Source organism: Schistocerca piceifrons, chromosome 1 (genome assembly GCF_021461385.2).
Source record: "Schistocerca piceifrons isolate TAMUIC-IGC-003096 chromosome 1, iqSchPice1.1, whole genome shotgun sequence".
Taxonomy (NCBI): Eukaryota; Metazoa; Arthropoda; class Insecta; order Orthoptera; family Acrididae; genus Schistocerca; species Schistocerca piceifrons.
The window spans coordinates 1203629463-1203645147 of NC_060138.1; the positions used below are offsets into that span (position 1 = coordinate 1203629463).

The 15685-nt window shown below is 43.4% G+C and overlaps 1 protein-coding gene across 1 annotated transcript in view; it reads left to right on the plus strand.

The window, feature by feature from the left end:
* Window positions 1-3694: 3694 nt before the first annotated feature.
* Window positions 3695-15685, plus strand: part of LOC124779368 — a 1283837-nt gene continuing 1271846 nt past the window's right edge. Inside the window, exons 1-2 of the mRNA XM_047253707.1 lie at window positions 3695-3748; window positions 3994-4170. Of these exons, the coding sequence (XP_047109663.1) occupies window positions 3695-3748; window positions 3994-4170 (231 nt within the window). The remainder of the gene's footprint in view (window positions 3749-3993; window positions 4171-15685) is intronic.

Sequence of the window (15685 nt, forward strand, 5' to 3'; positions counted from 1 at the left end):
TTCATTCCGTTCAGCAGACCATGTAATTCTCCTTCACTTTCCCTCAGGATAGCAATGTCATCAGTAAATCGTGTCAGTATACCCTTTCCGCCTACTCTCACTCAAAGATATTAGTGTTTCTCCAAATGAGAGGCGTTACACTTCAGTATTCCGAAAGAGTAACAATATGGAAGGCGCTAATCTCTTACCACGCCTCTCACAATCAGCTGATTTCGACCTCTGTGGCCATTTTCAAACGATCAATAAGTATATAGATAACTAAGAAACACGTACGCACATATATTTGCATCTGTAGACAAGCCGTTGTCTCCAGAGTCTGACAGTATGCAGTTAACGTTTCCGTTACACGCGCATCAATCTCACTTTTAAATTTTTAGTGAATGTTCAACATTGTTTAATGAGTTATTATTTCTTTAAAAATAGTGTGATGCAGACGAATGAGTTCATATATATGGTTCCATGAACAGGTTTTATTAGTATTTATCATCACTTCCAATAAAGATTATCGTGTTTAAAAATTTATGTGAAGTATTTCTTTTTGCCGTGTGTGAAATTGCTTCAGTGTGCTGTTATAATCCAGTACCACTATATTTGTGAAAGAAAAGTATCAACACGTGTTATTTATCATTTTATATTTGCAATTAGTTTCATTTTCACTTGAATAATTGATATAAAATAGTTTTACAAACGTAATTGTTTTTCACCATGCATTCTTTGCATATGTATGGTTGATTTGATTGTTTTGCCATTATGGTGGATCAAGAAATTACAGAATAATAAGATCATCTTCCTCCAAGAACATTTCCCAATGTTTATTACTAACTTTTAAACACGAATGTGGCACAATTGGGATTCGTTTATTGTGACGTCTCTGATTACTACACTACTGGCCATTAAAATTGCTACACCAAGAAGAAATGCTGATGATAAACGGGTATTCATTGGACAAATATATTATACTAGAACTGACATGTGATTACATTTTCACGCAATTTGGGTTCAGAGATCCTGAGAAATCAGTACCCAGAACTACCACCTCTGGCCATAATAACGGCATTGATACGCCTGGGAATTGAGACAAACGGAGCTTGGATGGCGTGTACAGGTACAGCTGTCCATGCAGCTTCAACACGATACCACAGTTCACCAAGAATAGGGACTGGCGTATTGTGACGAGCCAGTTGCTCGGCCACCATTGACCAAACGTTTTCAATTAGTGAGAGATCTGGAGAATGTACTGGCCAGGGCAACAGTCGAACATTTTCTGTATCCAGAAAGGCCCGTACAGGACCTGCAACATGAGGTTGTGCATTATCCTGCTGAAATGTAGGCTTTCGCAGGGATCGAATGAAGGTTAGAGCCACGGGTCGTAACACATCTGAAATGTAACGTCCACTGTTCAAAGTGCCGGCAGTGCGAACAAGAGGTGACCGAGACGTGCAACCAATGGCACCCCATACCATCACGCCAGGTGATACGCCAGTATGGTGATGACGAATACACGCTTCCAATGTGCGTTCACCGCGATGTCGCCAAACACGGATGCGACCACCATGATGCTGTAAACAGAACCTGGATTCGCCGAAAAAATGACGTTTTCCCATTCGTTCACCCAGGTTCGTCGTTGAGTACACCATCGCAGGCTCTCCTGTCTGTGATGCAGCGTCAAGGGTAACAGCAGCCGTTGTCTCCGAGCTGATAGTCCATCCTGCTCCAAACGTCGTCGAACTGTTCGTGCAGATGGTTGTTGTCTTGCAAACGTCCCCATCTGTTGACTCAGGGATCAAAAGAGACGTGGCTGCACGATCTGTTACAGTCATGCGGATAAGATGCCTGTCATCTCGACTGCTAGTGATGCGAGGCCGTTGGGATCCAGCACGGCGTTCTGTATTACCCTCCTGAACCCACCGATTTCATATTCTGCTAACAGTCATTGGATCTCGGCCAACGCGAGCAGCAATGTCGCGATACGATAAACCACAATCGCGATAGGCTACGATCCGACCTTTATCAAAGTCGGAAACGTGATGGTACGCATTTCTCCTCCTTGCACGAGGCATCACAACAACGTTTCACCAGACAACGCCGGTCAACTGCTGTTTGTGTATGAGAAATCGGTTGGAAACTTTCCTCATGTCAGCACGTTGTAGGTGTCGCCACCAGCGCCAGCCTCGTGTGAATGCTCTGAAAAGCTAATCATTTGCATATCACCGCATCTTCTTCCTGTCGGTTAAATTTCGCGTCTGTAGCACGTCATCTTCGTGGTGTAGCAATTTTAATGGCCAGTAGTGTAAGAACTTTATGAACTCCCACCAGAATCAATTATGGTTACAGTAACAGTTCAGATGTTTCAATTAGACCGCTTGTAACGAAGTTGTGGAAATTACGAGAATCACTACATCAATTTGGCTCCAGAAAGCTCGTAATAAATTACTTCTGCGTCATTGTATGCATGTCGACGTTCAGTTTGTCTAACCTTTGCTAGCGTATCATAATTTGATAACTCCCGCTATAGAAGGATAAGTATTTAATTAACCCATCCGTAATGTAAATATAATACAAGAGATAAAACGTGGTGGACGAGATTACATATTTAAATTTTGTTACACCCTCAACGATAACGTAGAAAAGAAAAACACAGTTTTGTGCCAGCAGTAGATAACGAAAATCGGCATTCTGAGCGAGTTGTATTAGACTTATCCGTGACTTTATGTGAACAAGTCAGGTTTTCGGCAGTCAAGTTAAATGGAATAGTTGTAACAGCGCCATATTCGTATTACTGACGCAAAGGCGGTTGATGTCTTCAGTTCAGTCAGAGTAAATCTGCCGTCATTCCTGCCTGAATCAACGGCCTTCCCTCACTGCTAAGCTTCTTAGCGACTTCTCTTTCCGGCGACTGCTGCTGTCTTCACCCAGAAAGCAACGACAGTCTACGAGGACCTGTTAAAATGTAATGCCTACGGTGTTTTGTGTGAAAACTTCTCAACTTTTCTAAATAAAATAAACTGTCTTATCATTCTATATCTTTATCGTTCACGTCTACATAATTATTTCTCAATATAGTCATGCTGACGACGAACGCATTTCTACCAATCAGAGACCATTTTGTTGATACCGTCACTATAAAACGTTTGACAATGTTGACGGAGCCACAACCTCAGCTCTGTTTGCACGGCATCTTCACTACCAAAGTGAAGTCCTCGAAGGTATTCTGTAAGTTTTAGAAATAGATGAAAATCGGATGGGGCTAAGTCGGGACTGTATGGAGGGTGACCGATGTCAATCAACCGAAGACGTCTAATTGTCCACGTATCGTACGCCTGTGTGTAATCTTTTGTTGTCATGCTGAAGAAGAGAGTGCCCCATATGTGGACGAACTCTTCGAATGCGAAACTCCATTAGAGCACGCTGTTTCCCAAGCACGAATATAGTTACATTACACATCGCAATGTCACACACTACAGTTAGGAGTCCTTTGCAGAGGACTGCAGGTGTGTAGACATGAATAAAGGTGCAGAATGTTTATAACGTTTGTTTTATTTACAGAATTGTAAGAACTTTCACATAAACAATTCAACGCATTATTTGTAAGCACTTCGTCGTACTACTCTGACAACAATTTGGCACTGTATTCGTTATTTACAGCGCTTGAATTTGCAGAGGTTTTTAATACAATAGCATTTTTCCTTCAACAATGCCGACGCGCATTTTTTGTAGAAAAATATGCAACATCATTAAACTTGAATACGTAAGTATCGCAATTTCAAACATGACTCTCTTCAGATTAGACATGATGAAAGCATTTAGCATACAGAGGAAACAAAGACAAAGAAATTATATTAGACATTATGTAAGAGCTGTTTTAGAAGCTACGCTCGTCGTATGTTATTCTGACAGAGCTGGTATGCTATCGCAGTGAATGCAGAGTTTCTCACTGCACTGACGAGTCCTCACTACGACTGTTGACGGTTGTGTTTCTTTCGTGTGTTGCAGGAGGTAGCACCATCGCCGCCGGCGCCCGCCATGGAAGTGGCCGCCGAGCCGGAAGCGGAGGGTGGCGGGGGCAGCGGAGGCGGTGGGGACAGTGGGGGTGGCGAGGGCGTGTGCCGCACCGTGGACAAGCCGCGAGATCCGGACCGCTCCAGGGATCTATTCGGCGTCCAGCTAGAGGTGAGCGACACTAGATATGTTCTCTACATTTCGCGAGATAGTCGTGGGACGAAGTAATATGTCGGATGACTTCTCGGGGCGTAAGATCTTGCAGTTTTAAATATCTCGCGATGTTGTGGCGATTAAAGCCTCACTAGCAAATATTAAAATAAATTAAATATACAAGGTGTAAAGAAACCGCCTCTGAAGAGGTTTAACCTATCACAGTTTGACAGTGAATTTGCCAAATTATTTAACTCACAACCGTAATGGAATAACATTCAATCACTTCAGAGCTATCAGAAACACTGTAACTCACTTTCGTAATTAGTAGGAGACAGTGTTGTAACTTGGTACACCTTTAGTACTTCCGCCTCTAGCCAGCCAGATAATAGAAGTTTAATATAGGTAGTGCTTCATTTGTTTCAAAATTATGATATTCACTTTTTATCTGTTGCAGTTTTTGCTGAATTTACAAAAATTACATAGAAAAATTAAGGTTGTTCCAAATGTGAAAGGACCGAACGGGGTGGCGCAGTATTTAGCACACTCGACTCGCATTCGGGAGGACGACGGTTCAAACCCGTCATCCTGATTTAGGTTTATCGTGATTTCCCCAAACCGCCTCAGGCAAATGCTTGGATGGTTCCATTGAAAGGGCACGGCCGACTTCCTCCCCATCCTTCCTTAATCCGATGGGAAGGATAACCTCGCCGTTTCGTCCCCTGCCCCTCCCCCCCCCCCCAAACCAACCAACCAAATCTGAAAACATGTTCGAAGGTACAGCATGGTCATATACCTAGGAACAAAGGTGCACGACTGAAAAAGTATGGCTTAACTGCCACATGTTATATAAACAGTCCTAAAAATATATAGCAGTTTACTCAACGCAGTATTCTATGCCTGATGAGTTAGTAGTATACTCCAAATATCTGTAATAAATTATACAACACTTAAACATGTCGAACGTGAATATTTACAAATGCTGTGCAAACACAACCTGATATTTGACAAGAACAACAACTGTAGATGGTGGAAGAAACTGATTATGGCAGTCTCTAGTGCACAATCCCTCATGTGCTTATAAAATTAGTCACTGAATTGAAGTACCGGGCAAGCAACATCTTGTGTTCCTAGGTATACTATCTTCTGAGTACAACACTCTCTCCAATACAAAGTAGCGAAAAATTAAAATACTAAAATCTCATGAATACTTTCGTAAAAATAAGTGAAGCAAATGGTAGTATTAATGAAAGTTAAATACAAAAGTAAGGAAGCTCATTTGCGAGTTCAGAAATGCTGTATTATAACGCGTACCAGAATGTAAACTAAGTTCCTGTCATCGCACCGCGGTCAGGCTTAAAATTCCCGCAGTGTTTAGATCTTACACCAATGACAAGTAATCTCCTTTATTCTGACTGGTCGAAGCCGGAAAACTAATGGTGGACGCCGCCTTTTCTACACATTTTGCCAAATGCAACATCGAGACACGCAAAATTAGTTAATAACGTCCCTGAACACATGTTCACAATGCAAGAGGCTGAAATTAACAGTACAGATATTCTGCAAAAACCAGCGGAGCCCTCTAACTGGGGAGGTATCAAGAATGGTATCCCACAGGGTTCAGTCTTGGGTCCCTTATTGTCATTAATATATATTAACAACTTGCCACATTACATTCATGAAGATGCAAAGCTAATCCTTTTTGCTGGTTATACAAGTATAGTAATCACACCAAACAAACAAGTGTGTATATTGATGAGAAACTGAATTGGAAGAAACACATGGATGATCTGCTGAAAAGTGTGGATTCAGCTACTTATGCCATTAGAGTTAGTGCAAATTTTGGTGATAAACATAGCAGTAAATTTGCCTACTATGACTATTTTCATTCACTACTTTCATATGGCATCATATTTTGGAGTAATTCATCGTCGAGAGAAAAAGTATTCATTGCACAAAAACATGTCATCAGAATAAAAGCCAGAGCCCACCCAAGATAAGCCTGCAGACATTTATTTATGGAACTCGGAATACTCATAGTACCTTCGCAATACATGCATTCACTTATGAAATTTGTTATTAACAACCCATCCCAATTCACTAATAATAGGAAAGAGCATAGCTACAACACTGGAAGAAAGAATGATCTTCACTATTCTGTATTAAATCTGACTTTGACACAAAAAGTGACGAATTATGCTGCCTAGAAAATCTTTGGTAATTTGTCAAACAGTATTAAAGGTCTGACACACAGTCAAATAGCATTTAAAAACAAATAAAAAGAATTTCTGAAAGACAACTCCGCAGATTCAATAGATGAACTTACTTCCTCATTTTAATTTCAACTGAATCAACTATTGCTTCTTGTTAAATCATCCTAAATTAACTAAACAAAAACGTTTTTTTGCCTTGTTTCATAATTTTATTATTAATATTACTGCACAACGTTGATTTCGGGTTATAAGTACATTACTGATTCCCAAAGATGATAATGCAGCGATAAAACTTGATGACAAGGCAAAGATAATCATCTCAACTTCTTAAGGTATCGATCCACAGCTTAATGTACAACTACGTCAATGCCCATTTTTACTAAATTACATACATTATAACACAATTGAGCCATTAGGCTGAAATGACAGGACGAAAGTTATGCATAAGCAACGAAATTTTTAAGTCTCATGCACGGGGCTCAAAGTTATGCTTCTATCCTGAAGTTGGATGAGCTCACCACTTCTGAGATATCATTTACTTTAGCGTAAACAGTAAGTTAAAAAATTACTTAAAGTAACATTATCATCTCTAGGATGTTGTTCTGTGTGTTTGATACTGGAAATTCTAAGAATAATAAACACAGTACTTGTAAACTTCTAAACATCTCCGAGTGGTACAAATTAGTAATCTGGTTTCCAAGTTTACACCAGTGGGTTCATAAATTGCACAACCCTCATAAACTATGACCCTGACCTGAAAGATATGTACTACTCTACGTTCAAGGAATTGTTCCATATATTTGTTCTTACAACACCATTTGTGGGCATTTCAATATTACACATATCACAAGAAAATTTGCATCACCTCGGTTCCGAGAGCTCCCGAACCTGTACAGAAAACTGAAATAGAGATCAACATAAACATCATTTCCGCCCTTTTTATTGCTCATGAAAACCAAACATTGCATGTTGTACCACCATACAGGTAGACTTCATAGGTGGTGGTCCAGATTGCTGTACACACCGGTAGCTCTACTAGACTGTAGCACGACCTCTTGCAGTGATGCATGCCTTTATTTGCCGTGGCATGCTGTCCACAAGTTCATCGAGGCACTGTTGGTCCAGATAGTCCCACTCCTCAACGGAGATTCGACGTTGATACCTTACAGTGGTTGGTGGGTCACGTCGTCCGTAAACAGTCATTTCAATCGATACAGAGCATGTTCGATAGGGTTCATGTCTGGAGAACATGCTGGCCACTCCAGTTGATAGATGTCATTATCCTGAAGGAAGTCATTCACAAGATTTGCACGATGGAGCAACTATTGTTGTCCATGAAGAAGACTGTCTTGCTAATATGCTGCCGATATGGTTGCACTATCGGCCGGAGGATGGCATTCACATATCGTACAGCCATTACGACACCTTCCATGATCACCAGCGGCGTACGTCGGCCCCACATAATGCTAACCCATCAGGGAACCTCCACCTTGCTGCACACTCTGGATAGTGCCTGAGGCGTTCAGCCTGACCGGGTTGCCTCCAAACACCTCTCCGACGATTATCTAGTTCAAGGCGTAGGCGACACTTATCGGTGAAGAGAACGTGATGGCAATCCTGAGCGGTCCATTCGGCATGTTGTTGGGCCCATCTATACAGCGCTGCATGGTGGAGTGGTTGCAAAGATGGACCTCGCCGTGGATGTCGGGAGTGAAGTTGCGCATCATGCAGACTACTGCGCACAGTCTGAGTCGTAACACGACGTCCTGTGGCTGCACGAAAAGCATTATTCAACACGGTGGCGTTGCTGTCAGGGTTCTTCCGAGCCATAACCCGTAGGTAGCGGTCATCCACTGCAGTAGTAGGCCTTGGGCGGCCTGAGCGAGGCATGTCATCGACGGTTCCTGTCTTCTGTATCTCCCCCATGTCCGAACAACGTTGGTTTGGTTCACTCCGAGACGCCTGGACATTCCCCTCGTTGAGAGCCCTTCCTGGCACAAAGTAACAAAGCGGACGCTATCGAACCGCGGTAATGACCGTCTAGGCATGGCTGAACTACAGACAACACGAGCCGTTTACCTCCTTCCTGATGGAATGACTGGAACTGATCGGCTGTCGGAACCCCTCCGTATAGTAGTCGCTGCTGCTGCATGGTTGCTTACTCTTTGGGCGGGTTTAGTGACATCTCTGAATAGTCAAAGGGACTGTGTCTGTGATACAATATCCACAGTCAACGTCTATTTTCAGGAGTTCTGGGAACCGGGGTGATGCACAACTATTTTTGACGTGTATACTTTTTCACTGCTTTCCCCACCGCTGCACACTTTGCAGGAGTCCACATTGTGTATTTCATGCATTTGATTATTTCTTCCATTCGATCCTCCCGCACAATCCGCGACACTATTCCTGTGTTTTACGACTGAATTTCTATGATGACTTTCCTGCAGATCTCCAAAACACTTCATTTTTACTCGTGAAGCTGTATCCCACGCGATTTCCTCTGCTTAGCTTTTTTTTAACGGCTGCATCGACAGCTCACAAGCTCCTACGCCAGCCCTCAAATTATTGTTTGAGATCATTCATCATTTCCTTCGGATTAGGCGACATTTATTGCACATTTTCTGCCCACGTTTTGCCCGCCATGGCTTCATGTGCTTTGAAATTATGGGACAATCCGTTTCGTTCCGGAATGTCGAAGTCAACTTTTCTTACGTTCGACATGCTTAAATGGAGCAGCTACGTCGGAAATCGACTGCAGCCGAAAATGTTTATATCCCCGTTGCCTTTCTTTTATTTTCAGCGTAATTTTTAATTATTCTCTGAGGCACATGTTGTATACTTGCAAATACATTTGACCCATGATCTCCACTTAAAAATGGCGTTACAGCTAAACTCAGTTCATTTGTGCTTCACTTTTCTTAACGACTTTCTGTTACCGTACTCCAACACAAAATAATTTTATACACTCCTGGAAATGGAAAAAAGAACACATTGACACCGGTGTGTCAGACCCACCATACTTGCTCCGGACACTGCGAGAGGGCTGTACAAGCAATGATCACACGCACGGCACAGCGGACACACCAGGAACCGCAGTGTTGGCCGTCGAATGGCGCTAGCTGCGCAGAATTTGTGCACCGCCGCCGTCAGTGTCAGCCGGTTTGCCGTGGCATACGGAGCTCCATCGCAGTCTTTAACACTGGTAGCATGCCGCGACAGCGTGGACGTGAACCGTATGTGCAGTTGACGGACTTTGAGCGAGGGCGTATAGTGGGTATGCGGGAGGCCGGGTGGACGTACCGCCGAATTGCTCAACACGTGGGGCGTGAGGTCTCCACAGTACATCGATGTTGTCGCCAGTGGTCGGCGGAAGGTGCACGTGCCCGTCGACCTGGGACCGGACCGCAGCGACGCACGGATGCACGCCAAGACCGTAGGATCCTACGCAGTGCCGTAGGGGACCGCACCGCCACTTCCCAGCAAATTAGGGACACTGTTGCTCCTGGGGTATCGGCGAGGACCATTCGCAACCGTCTCCATGACGCTGGGCTACGGTCCCGCACACCGTTAGGCCGTCTTCCGCTCACGCCCCAACATCGTGCAGCCCGCCTCCAGTGGTGTCGCGACAGGCGTGAATGGAGGGACGAATGGAGACGTGTCGTCTTCAGCGATGAGAGTCGCTTCTGCCTTGGTGCCAATGATGGTCGTATGCGTGTTTGGCGCCGTGCAGGTGAGCGCCACAATCAGGATTGCATACGACCGAGGCACACAGGGCCAACACCCGGCATCATGGTGTGGGGAGCGATCTCCTACACTGGCCGTACACCACTGGTGATCGTCGAGGGGACACTGAATAGTGCACGGTACATCCAAACCGTCATCGATCCCATCGTTCTACCATTCCTAGACCGGCAAGGGAACTTGCTGTTCTAACAGGACAATGCACGTCCGCATGTATCCCGTGCCACCCAACGTGCTCTAGAAGGTGTAAGTCAACTACCCTGGCCAGCAAGATCTCTGGATCTGTCCCCCATTGAGCATGTTTGGGACTGGATGAAGCGTCGTCTCACGCGGTCTGCACGTCCAGCACGAACGCTGGTCCAACTGAGGCGCCAGGTGGAAATGGCATGGCAAGCCGTTCCACAGGACTACATCCAGCATCTCTACGATCGTCTCCATGGGAGAATAGCAGCCTGCATTGCTGCGAAAGGTGGATATACACTGTACTAGTGCCGACATTGTGCATGCTCTGTTGCCTGTGTCTATGTGCCTGTGGTTCTATCAGTGTGATCATGTGATGTATCTGACCCCAGGAATGTGTCAATAAAGTTTCCCCTTCCTGGGACAATGAATTCACGGTGTTCTTATCTCAATTTCCAGGAGTGTAACTTACTATAGAGTATTCATTACAAAATTCAATTCATCATTTCTGAAGATTATGTTGCACTAGTAATGTTAAACTAATTTACGAGAACGTTCATTAAATTGTTGTTGTTGTTGTTGTTTTGGTCTTCAGTCCTGAGGCTGGTTTGATGCAGCTCTCCATGCTACTCTATCCTGTGCAAGCTTCTTCATATCCCAGTAGCTACTGGAACCTACATTCTTCTGAATCTGCTTGGTGTATTCATCTCTTGGTCTCCCTCTACGATTTTTATCCTCTACCCTGCCCTCCAATACTAAATTGGTGATCCCTTGATGCCTCAGAACATGTCCTACCAACCGATCCCTTCTTCTAGTCAAGTTGTGCCACAAACTTCTCTTCTCCCCAATCCTATTCAACACCTCCTCATTAGTTACGTGATCTACCCATCCAATCTTCAGCATTCTTCTGTAACACCACATTTCGAAAGCTTCTATTCTCTTCTTGTCTAAACTATTTATCGTCCATGTTTCACTTCCATACTTGGCTACACTCCATACATACTTTCAGAAACGACTTCCTGACACTTAAATGTATACTCGATGTTAACAAATTTCTCTTCTTCAGAAGCGCTTTCCTTCCCATTGCCAGTCTACATTTTATATCCTCTCTACTTCGACCATCATCGGTTATTTTACTCCCCAAATAGCAAAACTCCTTTACTACTTTAAGTGTCTCATTTCCTAATCTTCCTCAGCGTCACCCGACTTAGACTACATTCCATTATCCTCGTTTTGCTTTTGTTGATGTTCATCTTATACCCTCCTTTCAAGACACTGTCCATTCCGTTCAGCTGCTCTTCCAAGTCCTTTGCTGTCTCTGACAGCATTACAATGTCATCGGTGAACCTCAAAGTTTTTATTTCTTCTCCATGGATTTTAATACCTACTCCGAATTTTTCTTTTGTTTCCTTCACTGCTTGCTCAATATACAGATTGAATAACATCGGGGACAGGCTACAACCCTGTCTCACTCCCTTCCCAACCACTGCTTCCCTTTCATGCCCCTCAACTCTTATAACTGCCATTTGGTTTCTATACAAATTGTAAATAGCCTTTCGCTCCCTGCATTTTACCCCTGCCACCTTCAGAATTTGAAAGAGAGTATTCCAGTCAACATTGTCAAAAGCTTTCTCCAAGTCTACAAATGCTAGAAACGTAGGTTTGCCTTTCCTTAATCTAGCTTCTAAGATAAGTCGTAGGGTCAGTATTGCCTCACGTGTTCCAATATTTCTACGGAATCCAAGCTGATCTTCCCCTAGGTCGGCTTCTACTAGTTTTTCCATTCGTCTGTAAAGAATTCGCGTTAGTAGTTTGCAGCCGTGACTTATTAAACTGATAGTTCGGTAATTGTCACATCTGTCAACACCTGCTTTCTTTGGAATTGGAATTATTATATTCTTCTTGATGTCTGAGGGTACTTCGCTTGTCTCATACATCTTGCTCACCAGATGGTAGAGTTTTACCAGGACTGGCTCTCCCAAGGCCGTCAGTAGTTCTAATGGAATGCTGTCTACTTCCGGAGCCTTGTTTCGACTCAGGTCTCTCAGTGCTCTGTCAAACTGTTCATGCAGTATCATATCTCTCATTTCATCTTCATCTACATCCTCTTCCATTTCCATAATATTGTCCTCAAGTACATCGCCCCTGTATAGACCCTCTATATACTCCTTCCACCTTTCTGCTTTCCCTTCTTTGCTTAGAACTGGGTTTCCATCTGAGCTCTTGATATTCATGCAAGTGGTTCTCTTTTCTCCAAAGGTCTCTTTAATTTTCCTGTAGGCAGTATCTATCTTACCCCTAGTGAGATAAGCCTCTACATCCTTACATTTATCCTCTAGCCATCCCTGCTTAGCCATTTTGCACTTCCTGTCGATCTCATTTTTGAGACGTTTGTATTTCTTTTTACATGCTTCATTTACTGCATTTTTATATTTTCTCCTTTCATCAATTAAATTCAATATTTCTTCCGTTACCCAAGGATTTCTACTAGCCCTCGTCTTTTTACCTACTTGATCCTCTGCTGCCTTCACTACTTCATCCCTCAAAGCTACCCATTCTTCTTCTACTGTATTTCTTTCCCCCATTCCTGCCATTTGTTCCCTTACGCTCTCCCTGAAACTCTGTAAAACCTCTGGTTTAGTCAGTTTATCCAGGTCCCATCTCCTTAAATTCCCACCTTTTTGCAGTTTCTTCAGTTTTAATCTACAGTTCATAACCAATAGATTGTGGTCAGAGTCCACATCTGCCCCTGGAAATGTCTTACAGTTTAAAACCTGGTTCCTAAATCTCTGCCTTACCATTATATAATCTATCTGAAATCTGTCAGTATCTCCAGGCTTCTTCCATGTATACAACCTTCTTTTATGATTCTTGAACCAATTGTTAGCTATGATTAAGTTGTGCTCTATGCAAAATTCTACCAGGCGGCTTCCTCTTTCATTTCTTAGCCCCATTCCATATTCACCTACTACGTTTCCTTCTCTCCCTTTTCCTACTACCGAATTCCAGTCACCCATGACTATTAAATTTTCGTCCCCCTTCACTATCTCAATAATTTCTTTTATTTCGTCATACATTTCTTCAATTTCTTCGTTATCTCCAGAGCTAGTTGGCATATAAACTTGTACTACTGTGGTAGGCGTGGGCTTCGTGTCTATCTTGGCCACTATAATGCGTTCACTATACTGTTTGTAGTAGCTTAACCCGCATTCCTATTTTTTTATTCATTATTAAACCTGCTCCTGCATTACCCCTGTTTGTATTCATAGCCCTGTATTCGCCTGACCAAAAGTCTTGTTCCTCCTGCCACCGAACTTCACTAATTACCACTGTATCTAACTTTAACCTATCCATTCTCCTTTTTAAATTTTCTAACCTACCTGCCCGATTAAGGGATCTGACATTCCACGCTCCGATCCGTAGAACGCCAGTTTTCTTTCTCCTGATAACGGCATCCTCTTGAGTAGTCCCGAATGGGGGACTATTTTACCTCCGGAATATTTTACCCAAGAGGACGCTATCATCATTAACCATACAGTAAAGCTGCATGCCCTCGGGAAAAATTACGGCTGTAGTTTCCCCTTGCTTTCAGCCGTTCGCAGTACCAGCACAGCAAGGCCGTTTTGGTCATTGTTACAAGGCCAGGTCAGTCAATCATTCAGACTGTTGCCCCTGCAACTACTGAAAAGGCTGCTGCCCCTCTTCAGGAACCACACGTTTGCCTGGCCTCTCAACAGATACCCCTCCATTGTGGTTGCACCTACGGTACGGCTATCTGTATCATTAAATTGTATCGGTCCTATATTCGAAACAAGCAGTGTTATATTACAGAGAACACCGTCATTTTGCTGTTGTCATTTTCCTATAAAGGCACCACAACGAATACAGATCCACTACTGTCTGAATACTAGGATAATGTCATTTATATTCGCACATAAATAAATCGTTATATTTGCACTTAGAGTAGTAATGCTCTTCGCAAGGTACACAAAAAGTTGGATGAAAACTACAAAAAAAATCAACTTCTGTCTTCAGGTGATCTATTCCTCAACACACAGAAATCATAGATGACAATACAGTTCCGAAAAGTACTTACTTCAAGTCGAGCTCACTGAACGTGAGATAGTAAAAGAGACATGAGTTTTATAGTTGTGGTAAAATTAGGAGCCGGTAATACACAGCCAACTATACTCTAATAGATTACGCGTATAATTAATATTGGTTTGTACTTTGTGAGATCAGCGTCGCTGCATCTCGATCGCTACGAGAACACATACAACCTCCGTGAAGTGCACCGACATGTGGCTGAGGAATTCGGTTGCTTTGAGCGTAAGCGAGCCCGCCATTATTTAAAGCGGTGTCTATAGATATCGTCGGTCGGGAACCGTCGGTCGGAGGAAGCAGTTGAATAGTAACGGAGTAGAATACTGAATTTTGCGGCCCCTTGTCGGGTGGAGTGTAACAGAAATACTGAACAGTAATATACAAGTAGCGAATGCCGTCCAAGATTGATGCACTCATGTAGGTCGAAGTACGATTTAAATCTCGTGGCATAATTTTGTTCTCTTAATTCAAGAATCGGTCCCAACAAAATAATAAACTAAAGCAGCAGTGACTGTACAGTCAAACGTGCTTAATGAATTTCACCCAACGTATCATAAAACACTGTAATGATAATTAAGAAAGCATCAGTAATTGACAGGAGAGTTCATAAACAAAATGAGCAAGGGCAGAGTTCAGAAAGGGAATAAACCATCTGCCACAGTTAAATGTAACCACTTAACCCATGTTAAGCGCAGAAGTGGACCTAGTATGAAAACCTGAGGAACACCAATGACTTATACTGTTACTCCACTGGGACGCTAGCTTATTTCGTGTCACGTGAATCGTTCCGCTGCTTCCCACAGCTCAGATGGGAGCCTGGCGTGGAACAAGACGGCTGTCCGCGCATGCGCAGTCGGCACAGCGTGCCTGATGTTTATCTGCATGTGTATAGTGTACAGTGGTCGCTCCAGAGAGAGTGGTCAGCGACCGCCGTACAAGGCAGCTCACGCCTGTGGGCTGGGCTGGACTGGACTGGGCTGGGCCAGTGAAAGTACCCGCGGCCTCAGCACTCTCTGGAGAACCGCGGCACACTCAGGACAAGCGACTCGACACGAATGTTCTTTCATCAGGTCTTTACGGCCTGGAATTCCTGATTCACTTGAGAACTGAAAATGATAAGTAAAGAGATAAGGTTTTGGAAGGCCCCTAGCATAAAGATTAGTACGATATAGCTACAGCATCCTGAAATACTTACGTTGGCGCTGGAAGGGGCAGTAAAGGGGAGGAATTAAAATAGCAGGTAGAGACAAGAATATGAAGAAAAGAGTGCCAAGTATGATGGGTGTAATAGTTAA